Source organism: Protomyctophum bolini (assembly GCF_963924005.1).
Source record: "Protomyctophum bolini genome assembly, chromosome: 11".
Lineage (NCBI taxonomy): Eukaryota > Metazoa > Chordata > Actinopteri > Myctophiformes > Myctophidae > Protomyctophum > Protomyctophum bolini.
In genome coordinates, this window is record NC_137872.1 from 40,636,943 (window position 1) to 40,658,713 (window position 21,771).

The following is a 21,771-nucleotide window of genomic DNA, read 5'->3' on the forward strand; positions in this document are numbered from 1 at the left end:
TATATACTGATTTTGAGTGTGACGTAATGAAGATACGTATCAATGCCGGGCCATATAACTGGCTTTCGTTGGTGACAAAATAAAGATATGTTTCAGAGTCGGGTGGATGTTTTTCACCATCGAAATATCCCAGCATTGATACATATCATCATTACGTCACACTCAAAATCAGTATACCTCGAGCATATGCATAAAAAACCCCAGCCGACCACAGTATAGTAGGCCTACTTTTCAACTTTATACATACGTTACCTGTTAGCTAACCAATATTGAAACATATAATTACGTCACCATTGACGGCCAGTCATGAAGGTGTAATGTTAGAGTCCACAGAAGTGAACCTGTCAAGCCTGTTTTCTCAACTCACTGTTTTCTGCAAGACATTACTCTATAAAAGCCATATCTCCAAAACTGGTGGTCAGGGTCAAACTGAACAAATGTCAATTTGAAGCTATGATTCCCTGCTTTCATATGACATGAGTCCCTCAGTCAAATTTGGTCACAAATATGGAGTTTCACAGACATACGTCATCGATATGACCTCAGCTTGCCCAAATACTGGCTTCCACAACCTGCCTGTTTTTATGAAGGTGCTGTGTCACCTTTTTTCACAATCAGTGGTGTAGACTAGACGCTCCCGGTCAATCATCACATCACGCAATGTTAAATGTCAAATATTTACTTTGAATTAAATAAAGTACAGGAGTGCTTGCTTTACAAAATATACACACATTACACACACAAGTATTCAAACGTATATTGTCATCCCCCGGCGTATGCCGGCATCAATCCCCTACCAATACAGACCACCTCTTTCCTCATTCTGGCTCCGGCATCACCCCCGGCCCCAGAACCATCACCGTGGTTGTGGTCCCTCCAGCCCCGGCAAACATTCCCGGCATGGAGGACGCAATGCCGCGACATGAAAACCACCAGGAAGCGGTGTCTATTAAGTATCAGCCTCACGTTAGAGCTTTGATTAGCGGGGTGGTTGACCTATTCCCCGATGTCCAGGAAGACTATGTGGCAGAACTTGTCCAACAACAGCACAACGATTTGGGTGTCCTGTGTAATGTACTGTTGGAGAACCCAGCGTATCCCAGGAGAGAGACTGAAGGAGTTCCCAACGGCGTCCTGCTAGAGTCTGCACAGACTCTGGGCACCGAGGACCTGTTTGACTACAGCAAGCTGGGGACAGTGGGTGGAAAGGCCGTGGAGCAGGCCGTCCACCTGCTGATGGCCGACTTCAGGATGCTCAGCCGCCACGACATCAGATGGGCTCTCGGTGCTCTCAAGGGACACTATGCACTCACACGAAAGGCCTTATCTGAAGCTGTGAAGAAGTGGCAGGAATCAGGCAAACCTTCAGGAAAGATGCGACAGAGTAGAACGTCCTCTGACCGCTGCTTCATAGATTTCCAGTTTGAGCACGGTTCAGTGAAATTCAACAGGAGAATGTATTTCCTTGAAAGCGAACGGCGGTGTTTCAAGACCGATGCAGCACTGGAAGCCTCCGTTCAGAGGGAGCTCAGGCAGTGGACAGAGCACGAGGGCTTCCTGCTGGCACTGCAGGTCAATGAGGATGAATATAAAAAGGAAGGCCAGCTGATAGAGTGTGGCTGCTGCTATGGAGAGTTTGTGTTTGAGAAGATGACCCAGTGTTCGGACGGCCATCTCTTCTGTAAAGAGTGCCTGGTCAAATACGCTCAGGAGGCGGTCTTTGGCTCTGGACAGTCAGAGCTGAGCTGCATGCAGGGTGGCTGCACCTGCTCATACCCAGTGCGTGAACTGGAGAGAGTCCTGCCAGAGAACATCCTGTGTAAATACTACGAGAGACAAGCAGAGGAGGCGGTCGCCGCCGCCTGTGGTGACGAACTAGTGCGGTGTCCGTCCTGCAACTTCCCAGCCCTGCTGGACAAAGATATATCCGTGTTCAGCTGCCCCAACCGCCAGTGCCTCAAGGAGAGCTGCAGGACGTGTCGCGTCCGATGGAACCACCATGTGGGCAAGACGTGTGAGCAGTTGGAGACGGACGAGATCAGGACTAGGGTGCTCTTTGAGGAGCGCATGACGGCAGCGCGGGTGAGGAAGTGTGCGAAGTGCGGCGCCGGTCTGGTCAAGACCGAGGGCTGCAACCGCTTGCCGTGTCGCTGTGGCAGCCAGATGTGCTACCTGTGTCGAGAGCCCATCAGCGGCTACAGCCACTTCTGCCGGCACATCCAAACACCAGGCCAGCCCTGCGGCCAATGTCGCGGGTGCTCGGTGTCGAGCGACTCCGCGCAGGACGACGAGCGAGTCATCCAGGAGATCCAGAAGGAGGGCGAGGCGGAGCTGAACAAGAACAGTCCGTGTCATTCGAGGAAGCGGGTCGGTCCTCCAGTGGCGGACTTGGCCGCCGCGCCGAGCAAGCGGCCGTGGGGGGTGGGCCATCAGCCCCACGAGAACCATCCTTTCATCCTTCACCCCCAGCAGGTCCACCCCCAGCAGGTCCACCCCCAGCAGGTCTTCCGTCCACCCCTGTTTGTCCATCACCCACAAGGGATTCACCTTGTGGGTGATGGACACATGATGTTACACATGATGTCGCCCCCGGGGTTGCACCCGGTGCCCTTTGTGGCCCCGGGGTTTCCCCAGGCACCCTATGTACCCCCGGGGTTGCCCCAGGAGCCCTATGTACCCCCGGGGTTTCCCCAGGAGCCCTATGTGTCCCCGGGGTTGCACCCGGCACCCTATGTACCCCCGGGGTTTCCCCAGGAGCCCTATGTGCCCCCGGGGTTGCCCCAGGCGCCCTATGTGCCCCCGGGGTTTCCCCAGGAGCCCTATGTACCCCCGGGGTTTCCCCAGGAGCCCTATGTGCCCCCGGGGTTGCCCCAGGCGCCCTATGTGCCCCCATTGCAGCAGCACAACCCCTTCTTCAACAACCCCTTCCTCAACAACAACAACAACAATCCCGTCAACCATCCTCACTTCATGATGAACCACAGACGTTAAATGCACCCCAAAACTCAAAGCACCATGAGCCATGGAGAACGGTATTTTGCTCCCCTGTATGCCCAGTGTATATTTGTGGAAGTAACAATAAATCTGATTGATTGATTGATTGATTGATTGGTACTATATGCCGCAGATCATATACTATACTGCAAATCGGTGCAGGTTCTCGAACCAGGGTGATCCGCAGCAGGGAGACATGCGGGTCAATCCCTTGTAATCCCAGCTCATGTCTCAATGTCGTCGCCGCTCTCGTTGTTGCGCCCACAGGAGGTGACCCCTGAGGCATTAGTCAGTGGGAGTTGATTTTCTGTTTCCATACAGTCACAGTCGCTCTGACAGAGATGCTGGGGTCAGATATATGAAAGGAAAGGAACGGTACTATGTTAACCCAGGGTAACTGGACTAAGCTCAAGAACTTGTTTACAGCCAGGCCCTGCTCATGGTAGGGGTTCAATGCCTTGTATAAGGGCACTTCAGCGGTGGTAATTTTAACGTGCCGGTCCGGGGATACGAACTAGCGACCTTCCGATATCAAGACCGCTCCGCAAACCGCTCGGCCACCGCTGCCCCATTCTCTGAGGCAGCCACCGCCTCAGAGGTAGACCCTATATACCCTATACCCACTCCAGGGTAACATCGGACCATCAGCACATATCATTCAGGTCTGTCCAGTCTGACCACACACCAAAGCCATGGAGCAATTTATTGTCCATGATTTTTCCGTTGGGTTTCCTCTTGTAAACCAGCTCAAAATAATCTGTGGGTGCTAGATCCACACCCAATGGGGGATTCGGCGTTGGGTCGTGAGGGGGGTTAGCCACTGTTGTTGTCGGTATACTATACAGCGTCGCAGTCCCACCCCCTTTCGTGACGACGTCAGGCCCAGGAAATGATTCCCAATGCATTTTTCCCCATAGACATTTCAAAAGGTATATTTATTTAAAGACGGTCACGCCGCGGACAAAGCCAACTCGAGTCGTGACAACTCATGACAACAAACACGATATTTTGGACCAAACAAATAATTACAAAGAAGAAAAACAACAAAAAATTTGTTTTCTTCTTTTTAATTATTTGTTAGACTTTCCCATCCAGGCGCGCCGCACACACACGGTATTGTTTTCACCAATCAAATTATTAATCCAATTATATAGCCGACTTCAAAACTATATGCTTAAAAGTAACAAGTATTATGATATTTTGAATGGTTAAGTGGAGTCAAAAGTAAAAAAAAAAAAAAGAATTAATTAATAATTAATTTACTATACATGGGACTCCACTAGTACTAGTGGGTCTCAAGGACCCACATAACTCTGAGAGTGAACCAAATAGACACGTAATGGTCGTTCCTGACCGTTCGTTCCCCCAGGGGGCGCTATACTGTAGCTCCTCCTATGTCCAGTTTTGAGGGTTAACTTTTTAGTACAGAGTACCGATACAACTCACAAGTACTTTATTTTCATTGAGTAAACACTTATTTTACCCCCTTTTCCTCATAGATGCAAATGGATCCTCCAATCTACACTACACAGTTTCATCTTTTTTTTTTTTTATGCTTGTAGATCGGCGGGGTCAGACTTGCTCCTGTTGCATTCGTTCAGCCTATGGTGTAAATTGGACGTTTTGGTACTCGGGTCAGAGTATCTGGGCCGGTATCCGAGTACCAAGTACGAGTACTTGAGGGTGGTATCGGCACCTAGTTAACCGATACCAGTATCGAACAACTCTAACGCAAACTACAAAACTATACAACATGACGTCACAGAGCCGCGGTGAAGAGCAAACCACCTGCCACCGCCCCCAGCGCTTATACCTCTCTGTTTTTACTCACCACCGCCCGCTCCGCGTTATTACAGCTCCGGTGGTCACCTCACCACCGAGAAAACCCAGACTATGAATAGGCCTGTATAGTCGACAAACATTTTTTCGCCTCAGTTTTCGGTCGACGGAAAACAAACACCGGTGCATCGTTTTACCTCCCTACGAGCATCAGCTCCCACTCGCTGGCGCGCGGCCTCAGGTGTCTCCACAGGTCCATGGTGAAGATGGTGCTGGAGCTGTTGAAGATGGACGTCAGGGACGACATGAGGGCGGCGATCATCACCGCCATCATCAGACCGCGCAGACCTGACCGCCACACACACACACACACACACACACACACACACACACACACACACACACACACACACACACACACACACACACACACACACACACACACACACACACAATTAGTCTAGCTATAGGGGCTGTCACGAATGACATTTATTGTCAAACAAAACATCAAACGGATAAACACGAAAACATAAGAATTGCTAACGACCTTACAAGGACGGAGAGAGAAAAGGAGAAGGAGCTGTATGAAGAGGCAAAGGAAAAGCGACGAAATTCGACGGGGGAATTCACCTACAAAGTCCGGGGCCCTCCCTGGGCTAGGAGAGTGGTGAGAATCCCAAAGACACCGTGACTTGACTATGACCATGATCTTGCACCCCAGACATATCAGGGCAGTAATTCTTCCCCCCTAGATAGCGTATTATGTCTATATACAAACGCGGACCAACTCCACAACAAAATGCATGAATTTACTGCTCGTTTGAAAATGCACCCACTCATACAGATTATTGGTATTACGGAAGTTAAAGCAAAGCAATCGAAGCATAACATGAACCCAATGGATTTTAATTTAGATGAAGTTGACGGCTACAATATGTTTTCCAAGAATGTTGACAATGATGTAGGGAGAGGCTTACTGCTTTATATTCATAGATCACTAGAAGCTAAAGAAGTTACACTGGCGACAGAGTTTCAAGAGAATATTTTTGTGGAGATCAAATGTAGCAACAATGAGAAATTGATTGTGGGTTTAGTTTATAGGTCACCGACAGATAGAGGTACAGAGACCAATAATGAAAATCTTTTGGTTTTAATCGAGGAGTTGTCATCTATGAAATATTCACATGAATTAATTATGGGAGATTTTAACTTGCCAAATATAAATTGGAATCTACTTGATGCAAAGGGAGACGGAGCCACATTAGAAAACACATTTTTGGACTGTGTTCAGAACGCATTGATGTTTCAACATGTAATGGAGCCAACAAGGTGGAGAGGGGACGACACACCACATGTATTGGACCTTATACTTACGAACGAGGAGAATATGGTTGAGGATGTTCAGTATTTGGGCCCACTAGGGAAAAGTGACCACTGTGTTTTGTTGTTTAAGGTAATATGTTGTACAAAAATGAGAAAAAACGAAAAAATAAGAAAGAATTACAACAAAGGAAACTTTGAGGCAGCAATCAGAGAGCTGGAAATATTTAACTGGGGGGAATACTTCTCTGACTATGATGTCAATTCTATTTGGAGATTATTAAAATTAAAGTTGAAAGAAATAGAGGATAAATATGTCCCAAATAGCAAGAGCAGGACATGGAATAGGAAGCACACTTTCCCCTTGGATAGTATTACAAAAAATAAAATAAAGGAGAAAAACGCTCTTGCGAAAAAGGCCAGGAAAAGTAAAGATCCAGAGATACAAAAAGATTACCGTAGAGTGAGAAACTGTGTGAGAACGAGAACAAGAAATCTGAGAATTCAATATGAAGAAGAGTTAGCAAGACAATCTAAACTGAAACCGAAGGTTATTTGGGACTACATTAATAAAAGGACAAAAATTAAAACAACAGTAGGAGATCTATATGTCAATCAAGACAATAAGAACTCCCCAAAAACAGAGAAGGACTCGGATAAGGCAGAAATACTTTCAGACTATTTTAGTAGTGTATTTGTGAATGAACCTGAAGGGCATATTATACCTGAACTGCCAAGAGTGGAAGTTCAGCATGCAGAACAGTTTATAATAACAACTGAGGACACAAAAAAACTGCTACAGAGCATGAATATTTACAAATCACCCGGGCCAGACGCAATACACCCTAGGATAGTAAAAGAACTAGCCTGTGTGATTGCTGAACCAGTAACATTGCTATTTAACAAAACTCTGGAGGAAGCAACTTTACCAAGTGGTTGGAAAGAGGCACAAATCAGTGCAATATTTAAAAAAGGAAGTAAGGCACTGGCAGGGAACTACAGACCTGTCAGCCTGACATCTGTTATATGTAAAACAATGGAAAAACTAATCAGGACACACATTGTAGAGCATATGAAGTCCAACAAACTCTTTAGTAACAGCCAGTACGGCTTTATGTCTGGAAGATCAACCACACTTCAACTTCTTACAGTTCTTGATAAATGGTCAGCATCTTTAGATAGAGGACAGTCGGTTGACTGCATTTATATGGATTTCCAAAAAGCTTTTGATAAAGTTCCCCATAAGAGACTGGTGTCAAAATTAAGGTCTTACTTTATAGACAACAGAGTTATAGGTTGGGTACAGGACTTTCTCAGTAACAGGAAACAAAAGGTGGTGGTTAATGGAGCCACTTCAGATTGGAAGTCAGTGACCTCTGGAGTCCCACAGGGATCTGTATTGGGACCTGTACTTTTTGTTATTTATATAAACGATCTACCAAGTGAGATACAATCCGACGTCTACCTTTTTGCGGACGACACAAAAATATTTAGAACTATAGTCAATGACACAGACACAGCACAACTCCAAGCAGACCTCCAAAGTACCAGCAATTGGTGTGACAGGTGGCTACTGAAATTAAATCCAGATAAATGCAAACAGTTGCACATTGGGAGAAGAACTGACAACTTGGCTAATTATACAGTTGGAGATCTAGTGATTCATCAAGTAGAGGAAGAAAAGGATATAGGGGTGGTGGTTGATAGTTCACTAGAATTTGAAATACACATCTCTGAAAAAGTAAAAAAGGCAAACTCCATGTTGGCGATAATAAGAAGAACCTTTTTAAATTTACGAAAAGAACTATTTATTCCGTTATATAAATCCTTGGTGAGATCACATCTTGAATTTGCAAGCTCAGTCTGGTGCCCCTACAAAATCAAATACATAGAGAAAATAGAGAAGGTTCAGAGAAGGGCTACTAAACTAATACCAGGGTTGAAAGAAAGGTCATATGAAGAAAGGTTAAGACACTTACAGTTACCAACGTTAGTGTACAGGAGGCATAGAGGAGATATGATCGAGGTCTATAAACTTGTTCACCAGATATATGACTTTACAGCCGAGCCTGTTGTCCATTTTTGGGACAGCAGGTATGAGTTGAGAGGGAATTCTCTTAAACTCTTACCACTAAATTGTCACTCAGAAAAGAGAAAGAATTTCTTTACACTTAGAGCTGTCAGAGCATGGAATACACTTCCGGAGGAAGTGGTCCAGGCTCCTTCAGTCAATACTTTTAAGAATAGACTTGACAAATTTTGGTCAACAAAAGGTTTTTTGTATAACTATAGGGCTGGCTTGTAAGGTCATAGACTGGTAAATAGTAAATACAGGACTTGAAAGAGTATTATGTATAACTAAGATATAAAAAAAAAAAACCAAAGAGGGCGGGTCCACATGAACTTGGTTGTTTTTAAAGTGTAAAAAAGAAAAAGAAAAAAGAAAAAAAAAGGAATACGAAAGTATTTATGTATGTATGTACTTGTGAATTTTAAATATGTATTTATGTCTGTTGTGAGTCTGGCGTAGAGGATTTCATCCTGTGCTGGAAATCTTTTCAATAAATTTCAATAAATAAAAGGGAAAATGGTGCATTTATATAGCGTTTTTATCCCATTTTGACCTGAGGACGATTCTACTAAAAAGTTATGTCAGTGGTGGTCAACCTTTTTCACGTCAAGGACCCCCATAATTATCTGTATGTGGCTGTGGTGGACCCCTGGTTCCAGGGACCCCCCCCCCCCCCCAGAAGCAAAGATTTGAGTTCAAAACGTTCGCTCTGAAAGAATATACATTATACAAGATTTGCACCACATTTTCACGACTTTAAAAAAATAGCAGATCTAAAAGCTTGTACCGGGCCACTCTTATCCATACTTTTCCTGGGCTGTGTGTGCTCCAGTTCCTGTTGATTTCATTGGATATCATTGGTCATCTGACCAGTTTCATTGGCTTTCATTGGATCAAATCGACAGGAACTGGAGCACACACAGCCCAGGAAAAGCCCAGGATACAACTGAGCCTGCAAGTCGTTGTGATTAACGATACACACACCACCAAGTGACCTGTAGTATTTTCTCTGGATCTTTTTTTATCTCAATGCATGGCTCTGGCTATGGGTCTAACAGCTAGGGAGTGTGTGTGTGCGTGCGTGTGTGCGCACATGCAGCATGACTGTGATGTGCGTTGGTACATGCGTGTGCGTGCATTGCGGCTTTAAGCAGCTATATAGTCGACTATTCAACTAGTCGACTAGTAAATCCCCTAGTTGACCGTGTACTGGTTGACTATAAGAAAAAAAAGAGATATCTTTTTACCAGCTGCAAGCTGGTCAATATTAGCTTGTGAATGTCCCGACAGGAGATCGACAGGAGATCATTTTCTGCTGAGCCTGCTCTGTCACCAGTTGGCAACACTGGTTGCCAAGCCTGCATATTTCCAGCCTAACGTGGATTCATTCACAGTTGCTTGCCTGGTTTGGTTTTTGGAGGCTGCTTAGCTTATTTTCCATACCTATGTTTGATTACTTTGTCTTAATATTTGTCCATTATTTGTTTAAATTGTATATTAACTTTGGTGAGAACCACTTATAAGCCCTCCCTGGGTTTCTTTTCTCACCTGCACACACTTATTTTATTGATGATACCTTTTTGTACTGTTTTTATTGTGCGAAATAAACTAAACAAAACTAAACTATTTCTGTCACGACAGTTGCCACCACTGGCAACAACCCATAACATCCCATCGTCTGCACGGCATGGCTAGTCGAGCAGTTCTCAATTGCTGCCTCGTCTCCAGCCATGTTGCCTCAGAATTCTTTAGGGTCACTAATTTGAGCATAACAGCGGAGCGCAGCTAAAAAGTGGCATAACGTCAGCAGCAGACCCACAGATAATAATAATAATAATAATAATGCGGCTGGTAATTAATTGATTTAATCAATTTGGGCTTGTTTTTACATAATAGGTAGTTAAATGGGAACTAGTCGTCAAGTAGTAAAACTCACTAGAAGTGAAAGCCCTAGTGTGCCTGCGTGGTTGCGTGGTTGCGTGCACGTGCGTGTTTGCGTGCATGCATGCGTGGTTGCATGCGTGCGTGCGCCTCACCTGACGGCAGCAGCTCCATGACCAGCTTGGCGTAGGCGATGTCCGAGCAGCCCACCGGGTTACCACACACCTCCATACACACGTCGGGGTCTCCACACGCCACCTGGTCTACAACGATTTAAACACGGATAAACATCTCCACACGCCACCTGGTCTACAACGATTTAAACATGGATAAACATCATCCACACGCCACCTGGTCTACAACGATTTAAACACGGATAAACATCTCCACACGCCACCTGGTCTACAACGATTTAAACACGGATAAACATCATCCACACACCACCTGGTCTACAACGATTTAAACATGGATAAACATCATCCACACGCCACCTGGTCTACAACGATTTAAACACGGATAAACATCTCCACACTCCACCTGGTCTACAACGATTTAAACACGGATAAACATCTCCACACGCCACCTGGTCTACAACGATTTAAACATGGATAAACATCATCCACACGCCACCTGGTCTACAACGATTTAAACACGGATAAACATCTCCACACGCCACCTGGTCTACAACGATTTAAACATGGATAAACATCTCCACACGCCACCTGGTCTACAACGATTTAAACACGGATAAACATCTCCACACGCCACCTGGTCTACAACGATTTAAACACGGGTAAACATCTCCACACGCCACCTGGTCTACAACGATTTAAACACGGGTAAACATCTCCACACGCCACCTGGTCTACAATGATTTAAACACGGATAAACATCTCCACACGCCACCTGGTCTACAACCATTAAACACAGATAAACATCTCCACACGCCACCTGGTCTACAACGATTTAAACATGGGTAAACATCTCCACACTCCACCTGGTCTACAACGATTTAAACATGGATAAACATCTCCACACGCCACCTGGTCTACAACGATTTAAACACGGATAAACATCTCCACACGCCACCTGGTCTACAACGATTTAAACACGGATAAACATCTCCACACGCCACCTGGTCTACAACGATTTAAACACGGGTAAACATCTCCACACGCCACCTGGTCTACAACGATTTAAACACGGGTAAACATCTCCACACGCCACCTGGTCTACAACGATTTAAACATGGATAAACATCTCCACACGCCACCTGGTCTACAACGATTTAAACATGGATAAACATCTCCACACGCCACCTGGTCTACAACGATTTAAACACGGATAAACATCTCCACACGCCACCTGGTCTACAACGATTTAAACATGGATAAACATCTCCACACGCCACCTGGTCTACAACGATTTAAACACGGATAAACATCTCCACACTCCACCTGGTCTACAACGATTTAAACACGGATAAACATCTCCACACGCCACCTGGTCTACAACGATTTAAACATGGATAAACATCATCCACACGCCACCTGGTCTACAACGATTTAAACACGGATAAACATCTCCACACGCCACCTGGTCTACAACGATTTAAACATGGATAAACATCTCCACACGCCACCTGGTCTACAACGATTTAAACACGGATAAACATCTCCACACGCCACCTGGTCTACAACGATTTAAACACGGGTAAACATCTCCACACGCCACCTGGTCTACAACGATTTAAACACGGGTAAACATCTCCACACGCCACCTGGTCTACAATGATTTAAACACGGATAAACATCTCCACACGCCACCTGGTCTACAACCATTAAACACAGATAAACATCTCCACACGCCACCTGGTCTACAACGATTTAAACATGGGTAAACATCTCCACACTCCACCTGGTCTACAACGATTTAAACATGGATAAACATCTCCACACGCCACCTGGTCTACAACGATTTAAACACGGATAAACATCTCCACACGCCACCTGGTCTACAACGATTTAAACACGGATAAACATCTCCACACGCCACCTGGTCTACAACGATTTAAACACGGGTAAACATCTCCACACGCCACCTGGTCTACAACGATTTAAACACGGGTAAACATCTCCACACGCCACCTGGTCTACAACGATTTAAACATGGATAAACATCTCCACACGCCACCTGGTCTACAACGATTTAAACATGGATAAACATCTCCACACGCCACCTGGTCTACAACGATTTAAACACGGATAAACATCTCCACACGCCACCTGGTCTACAACGATTTAAACATGGATAAACATCTCCACACGCCACCTGGTCTACAACGATTTAAACACGGATAAACATCTCCACACGCCACCTGGTCTACAACGATTTAAACACGGTTAAACATCTCCACACGCCACCTGGTCTACAACGATTTAAACACGGGTAAACATCTCCACACGCCACCTGGTCTACAACGATTTAAACACGGGTAAACATCTCCACACGCCACCTGGTCTACAACGATTTAAACACGGATAAACATCTCCACACACCACCTGGTCTACAACGATTTAAACACGGATAAACATCTCCACACGCCACCTGGTCTACAACGATTTAAACACGGATAAACATCTCCACACGCCACCTGGTCTACAACGATTTAAACACGGATAAACATCTCCACACGCCACCTGGTCTACAACGATTTAAACACGGATAAACATCTCCACACGCCACCTGGTCTACAACGATTTAAACACGGATAAACATCTCCACACGCCACCTGGTCTACAACGATTTAAACATGGATAAACATCTCCACACGCCACCTGGTCTACAACGATTTAAACACGGATAAACATCTCCACACGCCACCTGGTCTACAACGATTTAAACACGGGTAAACATCTCCACACGCCACCTGGTCTACAACGATTTAAACACGGATAAACATCTCCACACGCCACCTGGTCTACAACGATTTAAACACGGATAAACATCTCCACACGCCACCTGGTCTACAACGATTTAAACACGGATAAACATCTTCACACGCCACCTGGTCTACAACGATTTAAACACGGGTAAACATCTCCACACGCCACCTGGTCTACAACGATTTAAACATGGATAAACATCTCCACACCATGCAGGCTTTAACCAGGCTACGAAAATCCCAGGAGTGGATCATATAATTCATAATACAATCATGGAATTGGGAGATCTAAAGGTCATCAGAGGTCCTTTGACATATATGACTGTGAGCTTCAGTTCTTGACCGTTTCCAATGACCCTCTACCATATTGCCGGATTTTGTGTAAAGCGACAGCACAGAACAGCCAAAACTGCAAAAAGTGAAGAAAGAAAGAAGAAAAAACGGTAGAAAAACAATACTGGCCCCTTCGGCCTTGGCCCCTCATAAATTGCTAGCTAATGTATTCATAAATTGACTTATCCCATTTAGGCTTAAGTCGAAAAAAAAAATATCAGTATGTATCTATATCAGTGGTGCTCAATATTTCATGTCAAGGACCCAAACATTATATGTAATTGTCCGCCGACCCCCATCTGTAAATATGTTGTTTCAGGGACGCTCCCAGAAGCAAAGATTTTAGTTCAAAACGTTTGCTCCGAAAGAATATATAAAAAGATTTGTGCCACATTTTCGCAATTGTTCAAAAATAGCAGACCTACTATATACGCTATACGAGCTTGTAGATCTGCTATTTTTCAACATGCACAACATAACGCTTAAAACACCAAAAGGGCTCCACGTTCAGCATGGGTTAATAAATGTATGTGTTGATGGTATATTACGGTACCGGCGTACAGTATCCTGCTGATCATGCCGGGCAGCAGCATGATGAAGAAGGGGAGGAGCTTGAGGTAGGCGGCCAGCAGGGAGCCTCCCTTGGCGTGGCTCAGGTTCTTAGCGGCCAGCGAGCGCTGCACGATCACCTATATAGGAGACGTTCGGGACCAGAGGCATGTTGTTAGTGCAATGTATACTGTAGCATCTTTACATGTCCTCTGACTGAGCATTATAGGGCCGATTCATACTCCATGTTTTACCGCTGTTTCGGCGCTGTAGTGCCGAAATGATTTCGGCTCGTCAGAAATTTTCAGTAGCACCGAAGAGTCGACTTTAGGACGGTACCGCCCCTCCCCCCGAGCCTCAAATGACGTCACATTGTAGACTTTTATTCGTCTCTAAATTAGGAGTATGAATCGGCCCTAAGTCAGACGTAAAAGAAAACCGTAAAGCTCACTTTATCAGAAAGATAATTCAGCATACTGTCAAAGAGTAGGAATTGACAAAATCCCCCAAAAGGTTGCACATCAAAAATTAAATGTCAACTGTATTTAAGACAAGGAACTCACATTTTCACTTTTTTGAGGGGCGCTACTAGCCCCTCATATATCACTCATTCTTGAGATGAGGGACAAAAGTGGAAAAAACATGTCCCACACATAAGAGCCTTATTTTATGTAAAAAATAAATTAATTCATAAAAATAAAAGCACTTGCAAAGTTAAGTGTAATACAGTTGTGTATTATTATGCCCTTAATTTCATTATAATTGTTTTCATATTCCATCTGAATTAGTTAAAAGCAGGCCCTGTACCCAAAAAGGCCTGTATTTAGCCTGTCCCCAGCAAGTGGCCACAATTTCAAACTGCCAAAAAAGTGTCTAATACTGTCACAATCACATAAATATACATACTAAATTAAAGTAGATTGTCAACAACATAGCAAATAATATACACAGTTAATTTTAATTTATATTTTCTATTAAATATCTCATATCAAATGTTCGTCCCACGTCTCCGTCAACTCCGTCAGGTTTTTTTAAAAGTCTTAAATTAATCAGAAAATATTGTCGACAGATTTAGCCTGAAGACTCCTTTTCCAAGTCCCATTTATATTTGTTGCAACAGTGGAGTACCTGGTCTGACAAGTATTCAATTGTTTGATATTTTAAACAAACAATGTTGATAACAATGTGGTCACAGCTTTTACATGTCAACTCCGTCTGCACATTTTTATGATCTTTGTTAAGAATTCCAAAATAATGTTTATTATTTTAGTTTAGGGGTTAGGTTTAGCTAACAAAATTAAGCAAAAACAAAATGGCTACATTGTACTAAAGAGGGTTAAGATGAAAACAAATGCCATTTTGTCAACTCCGTCAGACGTCAACTCCGTCAGATTTTGTGTCTGACGGAGTTGACGTGTATCTGACGGAGTTGACAAAAGTGTTCCTAAAACAATAAAATTATTGTTTTTGAATAATGGGCAGTATTCTAATTTGGCACACAGTTAGAGCATGCCTTAAGGAACATTTTTGGCTATGGGGCCATCACAGATTTGTCTCGTGGTGACCATGGCAGCCATATTACAAAAGAGCCGCCACCTGATGTTATTTTACAATAACTCAAGTTCTACACCACCTAGGATCTTTATTCTGGTGACTAAGACCTCATTTTCAAGGATGAGGGATACAGTGGTACAATTTAGACTTTCCCTGTGACCATGGCAGCCATTTTTCAAAATGGCCGCCACCTGCTGTTATTTTACAATAACTCAAGTTCTACACCACCTAGGATCTTGATTCTGGTGACTAATCATACATTTTCAAGGATGTGGGGTACATTGGTAATATTTAGATTTGTCCTGTGACCATAGCAGCCATTTTTTTTTCAAAATGGCCGCCACCTGCTGTTATTTTACAATAACTCAAGTTTTAGACCACCTAGGATCTTGATTTTGGCGACTAATCATACATTTTAAAAGATGAGAAATACAGTGGTACTATTTAGATTTGTCCTGTGACCATGGCAGCCATTGTTTTTCAAAATGACCACCAACCTGCTGTTATTTTACCAATAACTCAAGTTTTAGACCACCAAGGATCTTGATTCTGGCGACTAATCATTACATTTTCAAGGATTAACTTTCTCTGGGAGAGGTAAGGGCTTATTTCAGGTGCAGGTTGAGTTTCTACTGACAGGACATTAAAAGGAGGTGGGCTTTCTGGCCTTTGACTTGCCCCTTTCAGGTACAGATGCACAGTTTGACTTCACTGGCCACTGCAGGGAACTGTGGGGGAGAAACTTTGGTCTCTTGACACCCCGATTAGGTTCAGGGTTTTTTTTGGTGGAGACTTGCCTTTCATGACATCTTTGCTGCAGCAGTTGATCTCCTTACTGCCAGTGGTGGCACACTCTGGGTCTCTGGGGCATTGTATCTTGGTGGCCTCCTGCCAGTGTTTCTCCATCCTTCTCCTGAGCTCTGTGTTCTGGGGCTCTGTTATAGTCAACTTACATTGTCTTGGCTGGAAATTGCTTTCCTGCAGGGTCCAGCCCAGTCTTGTGCAGATGGCTGCTGGCCCACCTGGAGGCCCCAACCTCACTTGTTCGGTTGGTGTGATTAGGTGGGGTGGTCTTCCCCAATCAGGATGAGGGGTTTGACCCTTTCAAACGGAAGTCTGGCCAAGTGTCTATATTTAGTTGTGAGTTTAGATACAGGATACGATTGCTCACCCAGCCCCAGGTGACATGAGGTGAAGGCTCCTTTGATTTGGTAACATTGCTTTGGTTGACATGCTGGGGACACAGAGAAAGACACTGATGCCTTCAGTGTCTGCACATCCTGCCTGATGGTCCTGAAGCCAAATCTTCTGTCTTCAGTCTTTCGCTCACTGTTCACTGCTCACTGTTCACCTCACCGAATTTAGCCCAAGGAGTTTGACCCCTAGTTTGGCCATAGACCCCCTAGTTTGGCCATAGCCACTTGCCCAAATGTGCCGACATGTGCTGACCTAATCACATCTGTGATGATGGCTATGGCCGTTTTTAGCCAACGTAGTGTTTTTTGTGCAAAACTAATGCTTGGAATGGATCCAGAATCATGAAAAGCCCCTAGTTTGACATGCCACATGCTACTTAAAGCATAATGAAATTTAGAACATTTAGCCTTATATTGGTTGTTGATGGTACCCAACTTTCAGCAGCTGTCAAACATGCCCCTAGGGTGGTCAAATAGAAACCAATGTGGGATATGTTAGTAGACACCTTTACAAACATTGGTGAAGAAAATTCTTGGTAAGAAATGTATTCACAGATTTTATATTATTCTGATAATATTCCCTGAGTAAATTGGTAAAATAATAGCAGGTCCACCATTTTTGAAAATGTCTACCATCCATGGTCACAGGATAAATCTAAATAGTACAACTGTATTCCTCACCCTTGAAAATGTATGATTAGTCACCAGAATCAAGATCCTAGGTGGTGTAGAACTTGAGTTATTGGGAAATAACAGAAAGTTGGCGGCCATTTTGAAAAATGTCTACCATGGTCACAGGACAAATCTAAATAGTACCAATGTATCCCACATCCTTGAAAATGTATGATTAGTCACCAGAATCAAGATCCTAGGTGGTGTAGAACTTGAGTTATTGGGAAATAACAGAAAGTTGGCGGCCATTTTGAAAAATCGCTGCCATGTTCACAGGGCAAATCTAAATAGTACCACTGTATTCCTCATCCTTGAAAATGTGGGATTAGTCACCAGAATCAAGATCCTAGGTGGTCTAGAACCTAAATCAGTTAAACTTGTCAACTCCGTCAGATGTTCGTCAACTCCGTCAGACGTTCGTCCCGTGATGTTTTTGTTAATTTCCAAAGAAATAGAAAATTTGCTGTCAAATCTTTTGTGCTTATGTATTGAAACACCAACTGAAATGATACGTAATGATGATTTTTTTTTTTTTTTACATGGTTTTCATGTTATAATATTGAAAATAAAGGTTGAAATGACGGTTTTGAGAAATTGGATATTTCATAATAGTGTGATATTGGAACAAAATAATATTAAAAGATTTGTATTACTTAACTTGATTACTGAAAGCCATTATAAGATAACTGAGGACTTTATATTATTGTTGAAATGATAAAATTAAATTAAAAGGGATTTTAGTGTGTCTGACGGAGTTGACATGAATCAGGTATTAAGTGCATAAATGTCCCATTTTAGAAAGAAATGTTATGCGAAAAACCTGTTCCTTCTCAAGATTGGTAGTTGAGACCTGTGTCTACAAATACATCTATTTGATTTGAATGTATCTTAAAAAAAAAAAAAATCCAGTTTGAAAAAAGTTTTGTCCCTTATCTCAAGAATGGGTGATATATACACACACAGCAATGAAAGGAGAATTGACCTCATATGTATATACATAGCCGATATAATTCTCCTTAATATTATTTGCGTCGGTATGACATGACTGAGAAGTGGTATATAGTGTGGGACATTGTGCCTTATCTCAGTGACCTGATAGAACTGGGGCATGTTGACAAATTAATTCATTTATTTTATTGGATGATAAGATGATATCATTTCTTTATTGGCACGTGTACACCAATAAACGGACGCTTACGCGTTTCGGCTATGAGCCTTCACCAGAGCTCACTTTTGTCATTTCCAGCTTCACTTTTTAAATGTTATTTCTTTTTATTTTTTTGCAGCTTTCGCTGAGCCAAATAATTAGTAAGAAGAAAAACTAAACAAATAGTGTTGTATCCTGCCTTTGTTGTCTTCTTTCAAATGATTTGATCGGAAAACAAAATATTGTGTTTGTTGTCATGATTTGTCACGATCCGAGTTGGCTTTGTCCGCTGGCGTAAACCGTCTTTATATAAATACTTTTTGAAAAGCCTTTATGGAGAAAATGAATGGAGAATCATTTCCTGGGCCACTCGTCGTTCTGAAAGGGGGCGGGACTGCGACGCTCTGTAGTAGTAGATGTGATACGAACATAAGTAAATATAATGCTATTACTAACTATTGCAACTATTACTAATAACATGGAGAATGCTGCAACGAGGGAGGGGGGGGGGGGGGTAATGTCCAGTACCTACCTGGTCAGAGCACCAGTACCACATGGAGGGGATGGACATGCCGAAGATGACCCCGGGCCAGGGCAGGTCGGAGGTCACGGGGTCTCTGAACAGGTGGAAGGCGTCCTCTCGGGGGACGCCGCAGGTGGTGTTGGGGACGCGCACCGAGGGGACGGCGTCCGCGTAGCCGTCCAGGAGCGCCTGCCAGCCCCCCACCTCGGCAAAGCCTATAGAGAGAGACCACGAGGAGAAGAGTTATGGGATGGACAGCACCTCCAGCACAAGGAGAGAGAGACAGACATAGGAGGTAGGATGGATGGACAGCACCTCCACCACAAGGAGAGAGAGACAGACAGAGGAGGTAGGAAGGATGGACAACACCTCCACCACAAGGAGAGAGAGACAGACAGAGGAGGTAGGATGGATGGACAACACCTCCACCACAAGGAGAGAGAGACAGACAGAGGAGGTAGGAAGGATGGACAACACCTCCACCACAAGGAGAGAGAGACAGACAGAGGAGGTAGGAAGGATGGACAACACCTCCACCACAAGGAGAGAGAGACAGACAGAGGAGGTAGGATGGATGGACAACACCTCCACCACAAGGAGAGAGAGACAGACAGAGGAGGTAGGATGGATGGACAACACCTCCACCACAAGGAGAGAGAGACAGACAGAGGAGGTAGGAAGGATGGACAACACCTCCACCACAAGGAGAGAGAGACAGACAGAGGAGGTAGGAAGGATGGACAACACCTCCACCACAAGGAGAGAGAGACAGACAGACAGACAGAGGAGGTAGGATGGATGGACAACACCTCCAGCACAAGGAGAGAGAGACAGACAGAGGAGGTAGGATGGATGGACAAAATATCAACCACAAGGAGAGGGACACATTAAGGCTTCTTCTTACTAGAGCAATATTTGAACGACAAATAATACGATTGTGTCATTCGTTTCTATTCCATATAGCTCACTCTCTTCCATTCAAGTGAAGTTGAACTGGAACGTGATAAACACTACGCAGTGAATTAAACGCTCCACACTGCATGGTCATGTGTTTTAGTCTAGAGGAGAATGTCATGGTGGTGACTTACTGAAGCCCGCCATGAGGGTCAGAGCTCCAGAGAATGTCATGGTGGTGACTTACTGAAGCCCGCCATGAGGGTCAGAGCTCCAGAGAATGTCATGGTGGTGACTTACTGAAGCCCATGAGGGTCAGAGCTCCAGAGAATGTCATGGTGGTGACTTACTGAAGCCCATGAGAGTGAGCGCTCCAGCCAGCATGATGGCAGTCTGAACTGCATCCGTGTAGATGACTGCAGCCAGTCCACCTATGAGACAACACACAGTGTAGCGTTATATTATAGGCCACGAACCCCCCATAACCGACTGACTGAGAGAGAGGGAAAGGAAAGGTACTATGTTTACCCAGGGTAACTGGACTAAGCTCAAGAACTTGTTTACAGCAGACTCACAAGAGTAACACAGAAGTTGACAGAACACACACGCACTGCAGCAGACGGAATGCACAGGCAGATCCGACAAAACTTTGCACACATCTGTGCCTTTCATCCACGCTTCCATAGCCTTTTAAATCTTATTTCCCATCCACGGGCACAAGCAACGTGATATCAGCAGCTTCCACACGATCTGTGGTGTTGTTGTGTTGACGAGGGAAGCTATAGCTAGCATGGGAACTAACGTTAGTTTGTACTTTGCATCCGTTCCCCAACCCCTCACACTCGCTGCTGCGTTACACGGGCAGACACAAAGACGAATGGGAATATCATTTGGAGCTTTAACAATGAATGATAGACTGTATCGTTGCGTCTGCCCGTGTTTAAGGGTTTCACTGTCCACAGCAGGCAGACCTGTCAAAACGATGCACTTCCCAAAAATCACAGACATGCCACCACCTATAAATTCAAACCCACATCTGGAATATTGCTATCTCATTCCACTTTAATTTATTTTATTCCATAGTCTTAGTTTTTCTCTAATAAAGTTGTTTTTATTTGTTTTCTCATGTTCTCCTCGAAAAGTGTCTTTAAGTACTTAGAGAAGCTTTATATAAATAATATTATCACTATAATTATTACTACTTGTTTTATTGCCTATGCTTATGTAGAAAAAAAGCTCACTGCTCACGTCAAATATGCCTATTGATATGCGATTAAAATGTGATTAATTGAGATGAATTCATCACAAAGCCTCCAATTAATTAGATGTTTTTTAATGAAGTCCCAAGTCTCCCAACCCTATTCCTATATTCGGTATTCGGTTTTTCGGCCGTTTTTTATATTATTATTTTCTAAAGTAAAGTAAAGTAAAGTAAAGTAGTTACTTTCATAATTTCATGTAAAGTAAAGTAACAAATTACTTTTTTAGATAAGTAACGATAACTATAATGCCTTACTTTTTAAAAGTAACTTCCCCAACACTGGATCCTATAGATGACTTTCTATGTATGTGATGTGTTACCTTTGTGTCGCCCTTGCCTACTGCAAGTCACTGGATTAACACGGAGTCCGCCAGAAACGAGGAACACGCAGGTTTAAATTAGTACCCTTTAGCCCGCCAAACCCGAGATTCTCGGGTTTTTGATCCGATCGTATCGGATGCTGCTGTGTTGCTAACCGCAACAACACAGAGCGAGACACTGGCAGCGGCCATTTTGAACATGCACGCGCATCCACTTCCAGTCTAAGCCCACCATTCACAGCTCTGTACAGTATCTCAGAAAGGGCATTGAGGGGGGCCGTTTCTGGTGAACACAATGGTTTTCAACGGGCTGTAGCAGGCGGGCTGACACTC

The 21,771-nt window shown here is 44.0% G+C and overlaps 2 protein-coding genes across 2 annotated transcripts in view; one reads left to right on the forward strand and one right to left on the reverse strand.

Annotated features, from left to right (window-relative positions):
• The window catches only part of slc5a11 (solute carrier family 5 member 11), a gene marked incomplete at its 3' end in the record, with an annotated part of 41,042 nt that overhangs the window by 16,906 nt on the left and 2,365 nt on the right, over positions 1–21,771 (reverse strand). The window contains 5 exon segments of the mRNA XM_080775227.1: positions 4,971–5,121; positions 10,201–10,308; positions 13,876–14,011; positions 18,973–19,178; positions 20,208–20,288. Coding sequence (XP_080631353.1) covers positions 4,971–5,121; positions 10,201–10,308; positions 13,876–14,011; positions 18,973–19,178; positions 20,208–20,288 — 682 coding nt within the window.
• Positions 901–2,991, forward strand: LOC308324382 (E3 ubiquitin-protein ligase RNF216-like; the record flags this gene model as incomplete). Its single annotated transcript, XM_080776426.1, has 1 exon — positions 901–2,991. One exon carries the CDS (start codon positions 901–903, stop codon positions 2,989–2,991), a length of 2,091 nt encoding a protein of 696 aa, XP_080632552.1.